The sequence below is a fragment of the Cnephaeus nilssonii genome (assembly GCF_951640355.1).
Source record: "Cnephaeus nilssonii genome assembly, chromosome: X".
Taxonomy (NCBI): Eukaryota; Metazoa; Chordata; class Mammalia; order Chiroptera; family Vespertilionidae; genus Cnephaeus; species Cnephaeus nilssonii.
In genome coordinates, this window is record NC_137071.1 from 113,365,881 (window position 1) to 113,378,552 (window position 12,672).

General features: G+C 41.8%; 2 protein-coding genes across 2 annotated transcripts in view; one reads left to right on the forward strand and one right to left on the reverse strand.

Annotated features, from left to right (window-relative positions):
- Positions 1-2,906: 2,906 nt before the first annotated feature.
- On the reverse strand, positions 2,907-3,902 carry LOC307095416 (phosphatidylinositol 3-kinase regulatory subunit beta-like; the record flags this gene model as incomplete). The annotated part of the gene is made up of 1 exon (XM_079764612.1): positions 2,907-3,902. One exon carries the CDS (start codon positions 3,900-3,902, stop codon positions 2,907-2,909), a length of 996 nt encoding a protein of 331 aa, XP_079620738.1.
- Positions 3,903-4,003: 101 nt separating this feature from the next.
- LOC307095417 (DDB1- and CUL4-associated factor 12-like protein 2) overlaps positions 4,004-12,672 on the forward strand; it is a gene marked incomplete at both ends in the record, with an annotated part of 172,679 nt that continues 164,010 nt past the window's right edge. Inside the window, one exon of the mRNA XM_079764613.1 lies at positions 4,004-4,082. Within this exon, the coding sequence (XP_079620739.1) occupies positions 4,004-4,082 (79 nt within the window). The remainder of the gene's footprint in view (positions 4,083-12,672) is intronic.

The window sequence follows — 12,672 nt, forward strand, 5'->3', positions numbered from 1 at the left end:
GGGATGGGATAGTTGTATTTATTTTTAATTTGAAATGTCAGTGTGAATTGTCTAGCCTTTCACCTGTATGGCTGCTGCTGAAGTTTTATTTTACAATATAATATATAATTCCTCAAGAGGTGAAGATTGAGTATCGAGAGAGAGAGAGAGAGAGAGAGAGAGAGAGAGAGAGAGATTTGAATTCATAATTCTCTTAATGACATTGTATCACAAGAAGAAAGTTCAGCTTATTATATGTTTAAAAGTGCCTGCAGTTTTTATTTTAACTATGTAGTTTTTGCTTATGGCTGTTTGACATCCCTAATATTGTTTCAAAATAGATTTTATATTTAATGTGATTTTTCCCAGTCAGAGAATTCAGCTAGGATATGAGAAATAGATTCTCTTCTATTTCTTTTTTTCTTCTCCCAAATAAGTGTGATTTCATTACAAAATGTGTCTATAATTAAATTCCTCTTCTTGGGAGAGATAATAGGAAACGTTTTCCTCCTCATTGTAGGCTCACAGGGCTATTCTCTGCAGTATTCACTGCCTCATCTTTCCCAAAGCCTGAGCCCTGATAGAAAATATCTTTCTTCTTCCCTGATCTGTCATAGTGATTTTTAGGTGACTGTAGGCCCTTACCTCTCTGTACCCCATATCTGACACTGACAATTGCCTCACTGAGAACAAGTATGAGAACCCCAATGTTGCATCTTATTTCTCTTAATGGCAAACTTCTGTCTGGTTAATGCTCAATTCTGATATAGTTACAGGAAAATAGAGAAGGGAATGGCTAGTGAAATCTATTATAGGTGCCCCTACCAGCTCAAAAGAAATCTGTTAGCTGCCAGTATGACAAATGGGGTTCTGGAAGGTGCTACACACTAACCCTAGAGAATGAACATTCTCAGGAAAATTAACTGTATATTTCCCTTGTCCCCATATTTGGAGAAATGCTGGCTACTAGGTCTAAAAGTTCAAAGATATTCCTGCTGAGGGGTCAGTGAATAATGTAGGGATTTCTAAAACTCTTTTTGCAATGTATAAAAATGTCTACAGAGTCAAGGTGTGTTATGAAGATCTTAAAACATTCTCAAATCAGAATTCATTTTAAGAGTAAATAAAGAGGACTTTCACAGAATCAATAACTAGAGACTCAAAAGTCAAGAAGATTTGGGTTCACCAAATTTAAGTAAAGATAGAATTCTCTGTTCATTTTTCTCAGCCACTTTCCCCACACAAAGCCCCTAAATATTGTCAGATCTTAGCTTTCTTGTTTTCATGAGATTAAATTTAGTTTTAAGCCTATCTCCATCTAGTATAGAGGATTTTACATTTTAGGGACAAAAATGAGACAGTATATCATTATACTGAAGAAAGAACATGTGTTCTTGGAGAAAGGCACTTAAGTTTGTAATACATTCCCCACCTCCAAATCCAGCCAGACACTAACACTTGATCATATTATTTAATAACTAGAGGCCCAGTGCACGCAATTTGTGTATGGGGCGGGGGTGGGGGGCTCTACCTGACTGGCATGCATACTTGCAATCCAGGGGATGTCCCTCTCACAATCCGGGACCACTGGCTCCTAACCGCTTGCCTGCCTGCCTGATCACCCCTAAAACTCAAGCTTCTTCTTTTTTTATTTTTAATATGTATATTTCTCCTTTATTTTTTATTTTAAAAGTCAAGCTTCTTGAGAACATGAGGCATTTAACATTATTCCATATTCCTTACAGAGAGCTAAGCATGGTAAACACAGCAAATACTTAATACTTATGGGTTTTTATGCAAACACTTTCCAACCAGGAATGTTTTAATAGGCAGTCTCCAAAAACTTGAATTGGAAAACCTAAAAGTAGAGTGCTCAGATTTTAGGCATCAGGTGCTATTAGCAGGATTTCTATCCTAATTAAACTCTAATTCTTAGCTCTCAACAGTCTGGACAAACTGCCCTTCACTTTCTCCAAAGTTTCTTATTCATGACTATCCCATTTTCCTTTTTTATTTTTTTTTTGAGTTCAATGTTTTATATCCACATCAGTATCAACGTACCATACAAAACCCACCTGCCAGCCTAGCTGGGAAGGCAGGAGGGGGGTCCATGGCAGCATAGAAAACCTGGGTTCTTGTCCCAAAAGAGGAGAAAATGGGTTTACAGTCAAGGAAACAAAATCAGAACACAACATGATCAAGGAGAAGTCTTGAAACTGCGTCAAGCGGAGGTGCTGTGGGCAGCGATGCATCTCGGCTGGCCCAGCAGTACCTGCAGCAGCCTCAGTTCCTGGGAAGCCTGAGGTCATATAGGGCCCAGCTCTTGAGGTTATTTTCAATAATTTTGCTTTTCGGGGAGGAGGGCTTCTAGGCAGCAGCTCCATATGGGGGTAACCAGTGCGGGTTTCACTTCAGGGTTTGGAGGAGAAGTTGGGTCTGTGGGGTGGAACCGCCTGGCCCCAAATGTCACAGCTGAGGTTCTTGGAAGTGGCCCAGTGAAGTTCTTTTCTGCCTTCTTCCTGCCCTGACCCCAGGTCTATGGCTTAAAAATCAGGGCACCAGGCTGGGGCTGAGCACCCCAGGGGCCTTTGTAAACATGGCAGGTACAGGCAGGGAGAGCTTGGGGGAACTGTAAGAACTGGTGGGGGCAACCAGAGCCAGGGGAGGGCAGTGCCCATGGGAAAAGGGGGCATGGTAGGGTGTTTGCTCCTCTAACAGAGACTTATAGGTACAAAGACTAAGAGAGACAGAGAGGACAGAGATAGAGATAGAAAGAGTGATAGGAAGAGAGAGACTCAGAGAAAACAAGAGAGAGATTGAGGCAGAGAAAGATTCACCAAGAAGAGAGACAGACAGACAGAAAGATGGAGTCCTGCTCTGTATGAGTCAGCGGGCTGTGGGGGGAGGTTGGGGGGATGGGAGCAGACTCACACGGGATGTGCCAGTGTGATGGTAAGTGCATCGTCGTGTTGTACAAGGGAGGTGTGCTGGTAATGCAGCACCAGCTCCTTCAGAGACCCGTACAAGTTGTAGGGCTCTGCAAAACCCAAGCCAGTGGCTGTGTGGTAGATGACACAGTGCTTGGCATCACAGTCCACCACCTCAGAGCAGGCATAGCAGCCCTGCTGGCTGCTCTCACAGAAGCGGGTACCATCCCGCTTGCCGTTCAGCATTTCCTCAGCCTGTGTGCGGTTGATCTTGCCCACGTAGCAGGTTCTTTCCTCATGGTGGGGGAGGTCATCCTCATCCTCCATTAGTGCATACTGGTCTTCAGGATCATTTGTGATTCCCAACCACTCGTTGATTTTCTTCTGCCGGGCTCCTTTCTGGGTGAGCCATACCAGGTACTGTTCACGGATCTTGTACAGCTGTATGAGGTCTGGCTTCAGGCTATTCATGCCCTTGTTTTGGTTGTCCAAGGCCTGTGCCTGCAGCTCCTGCTCAAGCTTCGTGCAGCTCTCGTGGATCTCAGCAATGAAAGACTTGACCCGTTCTGAGTTCAGCAGGATCCTCTGCATCTCCTTTTCATTGCCCTCATGCCAGAAGCACTCCAGATACTCCTTGCTGCACTTCTCTTGAGTCTGGCCCTGCTCTTCAAAGATCTTGATGGTTTCATTGAAGGCTTCGATTGCATTGCGCTTCATCTGCAGTTCCTGGGAGGTGTGTGTGTACTCCTTGTAGAGCTGGTTGTACTCGCAGCTCTTGTTTTCCGCTTCAAACCAAGGTAACAAACAAATAATTTCCTGCCATAAGTCATGTCTAAATACTGCGAGACTGAGGACTATAGGGCTATGTACATGTGCAGTAACAGGCTCATGTTCTAGCCCTAGGTGCCCAGGCATCCTCCACAATCTCACAATCCTCTGTTCACCTACTTCCGGTTTTTCTAGCTCCTCCTTAAGTGGTGTTTCCTTCAATCGCATTGCAACATCCAGGGCCTCTAGTTGGAGAGGATTTTTCTGTTCTTTGACGTTTGAATTATTGGAATCAGTGAAGTTTTGTGAGTACTGCCACTGCCATGAACATGTCGGTCCCAAGCACACTCATGAAACAACAGCCCATTCCGTCCACTGCTGGCAACGTCCTGTTTCACAATGAGAAAGGTACTGTGCTGAGCCATTTTCCAATTGTATCTTCCTCTTCCTTCCCCAGCACACTCCAAACCTACCCCGGGCCAACCACCCCAACCGTGCAGACCCTTAAGACCTCCCTCCCTATTTCTTTGACTTTCCCCCATCAAACTTGCATGTTGCCAGGGGCACTATTAACTGCTCCCTGGAGGGTGGGGCCAGCCTGGGCGAGGGGCCATGGTTTTCTGGTCTCTGGTCATTTTGGTCATCACGGACACTGGCTTTTTATATATATAGACTAGTGGCCCGGTGCATGAAATTCATGCACAGAGGGGGGGGTTCCATCAGCCCAGCCTGCACCCTCTCTAATAGGACATCCCTCTCGCAATCTGGGACTGCTAGCTCCTAACCACTCACCTGCCTGCCTGCCTGATCACCCTTAACTGCCTCTGCCTGCCAGCCTAATTGCTCCTAACCTCTCTGCCTGCCTGCCTGATCACCCCTAACTTCCCTGCCTGCCTGCCTGATTACCCCTAACTGCCCTCCCATGCCAGCCTGATCTTGCTCCCAACTACCCTCCCCTGCCGGCCTGGTTGCCCCCAACTGCCCTCCCCTGCTGGCCTGATCTTGCCCCCAACTGCTCTCCTCTGCCAGCCTGATTGCCCCTAACTGCCTCTGCCTGCCTAATCACCCCTAACTGCCCTCCCCTGCAGGCCTGATCTAGCCCCCAACTGCCCTCCCTTGCCGGCCAATTTGGTTCTGATTGGTCGGTTTCTATGCCAGTCAGCTTCAAAAGCTCCACCTCCTAGGCATCCATTGGCTCCTCACAGTTCACCCAGAGTAGGTTCTGATTGGTTGGTTTCTATGCCAGTCAGTATCAAAAGCTCCACCTCTTAGGCACCTATTGGCTCCTTGCAATTCACCCATATTTGGTTCTGATTGGTTGGTTTCTATGCCAGTCAGCATCTCCAGGCCTATCTCCGGGCCTGATCAGAGATGCGGGGCTGATCAGCAGCTGCCCCAGGCTGCTGGCGAGTGGACTGAACTGCTGACCTCTGGGAGAGAGAGAGAGACTTGGCTGCTGGTGAGGCATGGAGAGAAAAGCAAGTTCTGATCACCCTGCTTCTCTCTCCTGGCCTCATCAGCAGCCACTGCCTCTCTCCCAGAGGTCAGCAGTTCATCCTGCTCACCTGCTGAGCGCACAGCCTGGTGTTCAGTGGAGCCTTAATTCATTTTGGATGTTATGACCCTGGCTCTTTATATATATAGAAGATATGTGTGTGTCATATTTTTGGTTTTTTACTCCAGAAATCAAGACACTAGTAAATTAATCATTTTTTATACTAATCTAATTGTCTGCTTTGTTAAAAATGTCCCCACTGTTATGATACACTTTTTGTTGAGGTTTTCTCATTCCTTGTGCTCAACTATAAAGTGGTAGCCTCAACTACCATTAGCCTATTAGTTTTCATTTCTGATAAGTGTTATCTGAAGTTCATTTATGCATTTAGAAACATGCTGCCAAAATAGTGATATTCTCTTGATAAATGTCACATATAGTATGACAGCTTATGAATCATTCTTTAAGTAGTATAGACTTTATTGTCTTACATGACTTATTATTATAGCCATACATAAATCACACAGACCCACCAGAAGAACTTTAGTGTTTACTCATAATAAAAGATTTCACAGATTGTGTCTATCAAGTCTGAATAAGGTTGAAGAAGGAAAGGATTATCAATAAATTACTGATTTAAATTTATGTATCTAATGACAAATCTATAAAAATTTTTAACAAGGAAACTTCATTTTACTTTATAGATATTCTGAGTCTGTGAAATGGAAGCCTCTGAAGAACTTTGAAGGGTTTCCCTTAGGGTTTTGTATTACAGGTTATTAGTTTAGGGATGGGAAATAATCCTTGTTCAAGAGATCTCATGAGGCTTTATTTTTTAAAGTACAGTTGCAATACAATATTATATTTATTTTAGTTTTACAACATAATTATTTGGCATTTACATACATTTATTTTCTGTCACCATACAAAGTTGTTACAATATTATCAACTATATTCCCAATGCTATACATTACATCTCATGACTTAATTATTTTCTAACTGGAAATTGTAACTATTAATTCCCTTTACCCATCTCCCAACCCCCTCCCCTCCAGCAACTAATAATCTTTTTTCTGTGTCTATGAGTCTGTTTCTATTTCATTTTATTTATTTATTTATTTTGTGTGTGTTTTTTAGATTCCATATATAAGTAAAATAATACAACATTTGTTTTTGTCTGACTTATTTCACCTGACAAAATAACTTCTAAATCCATCCATGTTGTCACAGATGGCAAGATTTCATTATTTTTTATGGCTGAGTAACATTCCATTTTACATAAAGAAGATGTGTGTGTATATCATGCTTCATCCATTCATCTTCTATGGAAATTTAAGTTGTTTCCATATCTTGATTATTATAAACGCTGCAATGAAAATAGTGGTGTACATATCTTTTCAAATTAATGTTTTCAATAATTTCTTCAGATAAACACTCAGAAGTAGAATTGTTGGATTATAATGTAATTTTTATTTTTTCAGGCACCTCCATACTCTTTCCTATAGTGGCTGCACCAAGTTACAATTCCATCAGCAGTGAATGAGGATTCCCTTTTATTCACATCCTTACCAACACTTGTTATCTTTTTGATAATAGCCATTCTGACAGATGTGAGGCAATATCTCATAGTGGTTTTGATTTGCATTTATCTGATGATTAGTGATGTTCAACATCTTTTCATGTGTCTGTTGGCCATCTGCATGTCTTGTTTAGAAAAATGTCTATTCAAGTCCTCTGCCCATTTTTAAGTAGAATTTTTCATTGATATTGAATTGTATGAATTCTTTTTTTGTTGTTGTTTACCGTTTCCATCACTGTGCAAAATATTTTTAGTTTGATATAGTCCCATTTGCTTCTTTGGAAATTTGTTGCCTTTGCCTAAGGAAAAAGATAAAAAAAAACATATTTCTAAGACTGATGTCAAAGAATTTATGGCCTGTTTTCTTCTAGGAGTTTCTCAACATTTAATGAAGAGACTGTATTTTCCAAAATGCATATCCTTGCTTTCTTTGATTAATAATGTACGTATCATACAGTTTGAAATCAAAAAGTGTAATACTTCCAGGTTGTTTTTTCCTCAAGATTGCTTTGGCTATTCTGAGCATTTTGTGGCCTGGAAGAGATGGGTGTGGGGTAAAGGAGTCAATGGGAAAACAAACAAACAAACAAACAAACAAAGAGGATATCTGTAATACTTGCAACAATAAAGATAAATTTAAAAAAAAGAAAAAATCTACCACTGTAGTATCTCTTGTATCTATTTTCCATTTCCATTTGCATTGCAGCCGTTAGTTCTGGCCCTCACTAGCTTTTGCTTATAATTTTTCAATAGTATCTAAACTTCAATCTAATATTCTCTCTCCTTTCCATGCATGTTACACAACTGTTTCTGTAGGTTTCTCTAGTAATCTTTCTAAAGTACAATACATCCTTTGAAAAAAAATTATAAAAGCACTCAAGTCCTCTTAGTACCTATCAAATAAAATTCAAATTCTGAAATACAGCACTCCAATTTCAACATGATTTGATACCAACCTTCTTTTCCAGTTTTCCTTTTTCCACTGTATCTCGGTGAAACAAACTAAACAATTTGGGATACTACTACTTAATCTCCCCCAAAGTAACTCTGCATTTTCATTTCTTGTTGTTTTTATTATTAACACATTCAATATTCATTTCTTCAGCCAGTTAACAAACAGCTTTTAGACATCTATTGTGGTGATGGTAGAGACTGAAATGAAATGCATGAATTCAAGCTATATTTGGGAAGTGTAATTTAGATATCAGGCACTGAAGAAAATAAGTATGAAGATTGATTCCAGTTTTTATGGTTTAGCCAATTGGAGATTTCTAGGAGATACTATATGGAAATCAGCTTAAGGTGAGAGTGGAAGATTCTGAGTGTAGTTTTACACATGTTAACAGTGAAGTGCTTTTGATATGTCAAAGTGAAGACACCAAGTTGGCAGTTGGATATAGAAACCAGGTCCTCAGTGCTAGAAATACAAATTTGTAACTCATCTATATGCAGTGGATAATGGAAGCATAAATGAGATTCACCAAGTAAAACATATAGAATAAAAGAAAAGATGGTTCAGAATTGAAAATACAGCTGTTAATAGAAGGAAAGAAATTAGATGAGCCTATAAAACAGACAGGGTTGTCATACCTGGAGAGGCAATAGGAGGGAAACTGGAAGAGCACATTGTTATGATGAATGAATGAATGAATGATCAATCAATAAATGATCCCAGAATGATGGAGTGATTTATAATCCTCAATAATGCTGAAGTTAGAGTAAAATAAGAATAGAAAGTTTCTATTGAATTTAGGGACCTGAAAATCATTGTTAATTTTTATGAACATTTAAAATAGCATAATGGAAGCAGTTGCCAAAATGAGTGGAGGAGTAGTAGGAAAGTAATTAAATGAAGCCAACAAAGTTGGCCACAGAATTTGTTGCTAGGAAGAAGGCAAAGACAAGGAGGAACAGGCTGAAACTGGCAGTCCAACATCCTCCAACGGGGTCCTGGATTGTGAGAGGGAGCAGGCCAGGGACTCCACCAGTGCACCAGGCCTCTAGTGTGTGTGTGTGTGTGTGTGTATATATATATATATATATATATATATATATATATATATATATATATATATATATATGTGTGTGTGTGTGTGTGTGTGTGTGTGTGTTAAAAGGTGTTGGAAGGGCAACAATGCGTTCACCTTTACCTAATTTCTACATCTAAAACAGCAGATAGGAAAATCTCATCTGGAATATGTACCTCTTGTATTATGCACACTATGTTCATATAGCTTTTTTTAAAAAAATCATCCCTGCTAGATAATAGGGGTCATTTAAGAGCAATGTCCCTTTCTGGTTTATCTTATTATCCCCTATGGTGCAGACAAGACAATACTTCACAAATATCTGTGCTATCCTTTAGAGTAGATTTCTTTAGGTCTGCCTTTCTCTTTACAGTTTATTCACTATATAATCTATGAGTAATCTGCCTTCTGCTGGCATAGTTGTCAAAGAAGATAGGTAGAGTTGACATCAGATAAGATAGCATGGTGGCAAAAATATATTCCCATGCATAATTAAAGTGAATAAAAAGAAATGTTGCCAGAGAAAGTTTTGGGTAATTTGTGTGTGACAGAAAAGTCAATAAAGCCAATAATTTATTTTTTTCAGGGACCAGCACTACTTTTGGAAATAAGATGATTAGAAAATATTTTGTTTTCTTTTATATGTTAATGCCTTTGAGCTAAGTATGTTTTTATATGAAGAGTAAGGATAAGTATAAACAGAAGATATCTCCAGAATTCTTAAATATTGATTTACTCTCTTCTCTTCACAGTTAGTAAAGATTCTTTGTTTACTTGCTTATTGCCTTTCACCACCACCGAACTGTAAATTAGTCCATGAAAGCAGAGATTATGTCTTTTTTTAATTAACCAGTATATACTCAATGTAGTACAACGTTGGGAATATAGAAAGTGCTCAATAAATATATATTGGATCAATGAACAAATGGGATGATTTAACTTTGTAATAAAATTTGCAAGTGGATAACCAAAATTTAACATAAAAGTAGGGAAAACACACATAGTATAATAACTTTTGAAGCAGTTTTCCTGTAAGTAAACATGATTTACTGAATATTTTTTCCTCAAATAACTCTAAAGATTCTGCTAAATGTCTGATCTTTAACATTTCTATTTGATTTATACTCATGACCTGTGGAAATAAATAAACCCATATAGGAAAAAGTGAGGTGGATAATGAAGTGACAGTGTTTTACTTTGGAAACTTAAAGCTTATTGTATTCACCTACCTACTTAGATGAAGTTTAGCTAGAATTTAATTATGAAAATGGAATTGTATTAAGCAAGATTCTCCAGAGCAGTTGGCAACTGGAGACTAAGGAAAGCCAATGGTATAGCTCCAGTCTGAGTCTGAAGGTTTGAAAACAAGGACAGCTGATGGTTTAATTCCAATTTGATTCAGAAAGCCTGAGAACCCAGGAGCTGATAGGTGTAAGTTCCAGTCTGAAAGCCAACAAGCTTGAGACCTGAATAGCTGATGTTTCAGTTCTGATCCAAAGACAAGAAAAACCCATGGTCCAGCTGTCAGTCAGGCAGTAATTCCCTCTTACTCAGAATGTAAGGACAGAATGTCTTTTTCCATCTGTTTACCAATTCAAATATTTAATCTCATCCAAAAACTCCATTACCTCAGAATAAGATTTGACCAAATATCTGAGCTCAGTCAAGTTGTATAAAATTAACCATTACTGCTATTCCCAACAAGGAATTTTTGAAATATTACAAATGGTGCCCTAACTGGTTTGGCTCAGTGGATAGAGCGTCAGCCTGGAGACTCAAGGGTCCCAGGTTTGATTCCGGTCAAGGGCATGTACCTTGGTTGCAGGCAGATCCCCAGTAGGGAGTGTGCAGGAAGCAGCTGATCGATGTTGCTCTCTCATCGATGTTTCTAACTTTCTATCCCTCAACCTTCCTCTCTGTAAAAAATCAATTATATATATATATACTAGCGTTCCCGTTGCAGGAAAAATCCTGCAATAGGGTTTCCTGCTGCACTCTACCCCACCCTGCCTGCTCTCCTTCCTTGTCCCCCGCCCCGCGATCTCCGCCAGCCCCCCTGCTTTTCTAACTTATCCGCCAGCCCGCTCTCCTTCCTTCTCCCCTGGCCCCGCCTCCGCTCTTCCCTTCTCCCCCGGCCCCGCCTCCACTCCTCCCTTCTCCCCCGGCCCCGCCTCCGCTCCTCCCTTCTCCCCTGGCCGCCTTCTCTGCCAGCCCGCCTGTTTTTCCCTTCTCCCCCGGCCCCGCCTCCACTCCTCCCTTCTCCCCTGGCCCCGCCTCTGCTCCTCCCTTCTCCCACGGCCCCGCCCCTTCTTCCCCGGCCCCGCCTGCTCAACTTCCTTCTCCCCCGGCCCCGCCTCCGCTCCTCCCTTCTCCCCCGGCCCCGCCCCTTCTCCCCCGGCCCCGCCTGCTCAACTTCCTTCTCCCACGGCCCCGCCTCCGCTCCTCCCTTCTCCTCCCCCCCCCCCCGCTTGCTTGCTTCTCTGCAGCTTTGCTCCCTTCTGCAGCTCTTGGCTTCTTTCTATGCTGTCGCGATATGCAAATCAGCCGCCATCTTTGTTTTGGTAATTTGCATATTCACCCTGATTGGTTGGTGGGCGTGGCTTGGCTGGTGGGCGTGGCTTGGGCGTAGCGAAGGTGCGGTCAATTTGCATATTTGTCTATTATTAGATTATATATATATATATATATATATATATATACTAGAAACCCGTTGCACGAAGTTTCGTGCAATAGACTTTCACCTGGCTGCCGGCAGCAGTTTTCCGCCAGCACCAGTTTTCCTCTGCCCACCCGCCGATCGGAGCGCCTCCCACCAGCGCGATCGGCTACCCCGAGAGGAACTCCGATCCGGGAGGCGCTCCGATCGGCGGGTGGCCAGAGGAAAACTGGTGCTGGCAGAAAACTGCTGCCAGCAGCCACGCAATCGGCCACCACCAGCGTCTTCCGCTGGCCCCATGGGTCCTTCCGCAGCGTTGGCCTAAAGGCCGGTGGGAGGAGCGGGAGTCGGGGACTTGCGAGTCCCCGCCCCCTGCTCCTACCGCCAGCCAATCGGCCACCCTGAGTCCCGCCCCCCGCGCCTCCAGCCGGCCCAATCGTGGGCGTAGCGGAGTGATGCAATTTGCATATTGCCTTTTTATTATGTAGGATACACACACACACACACACACATATATATATATTTAAAAAAAGAAATACTACAAATGGTGATTTTTATTGATGATGTATTTCTCTGCTTATTAGCTCAGTCAAATCTTGGATCTGTGTTAAAACAATTCTGTAATTCTAATATATTAACATGAACTAGTGGTTCTGTGAAATCCAGATAAGTTTATTCACTGAGAATAGTGTGAAAATCTACTATGATAACACATTTGTTGGTTAGAAAAAGCTGTTACATAATTGGTTAGAAAAGACCCTGTGCATAGTTACAAAATTTCTTAACAACTAGTAAATTATGGAAATTACTTGCTTAAGTCTCTCTTACCCACAAATTTTTTTTAATTTCTTTATTGATTAAGGTGTCACATATTTGTCCTCATCCCCCAATTCCCATCCCCCACCCCTCCACACGGATGCCCCAACCCCCCTGTTGTCCTTAACCATTGGTTAGGCTCGTATGCATGCACACAAGTCCATTGGTTGATCTCTCCCCCCTACCCCCACCCTCCCCTACCCTCCCTCTGAGGCCCGACAATCCGATCGATGCCTCCTTGTTTCTGGGTCTGTTCTTGTTCATCAGTCTATGTTGTTCATCATTTCCCCTAGATGAGTGAGATCACGTGTTACTAGAAATATACTTATAAGAACCGAATGTGAGACAAGCAATAATAGTTATGCTGACAGGCAAATGAATCAGTCTGTAGTAAGTTTCTTTCTGGACCAACAGTTCTTTTGAGA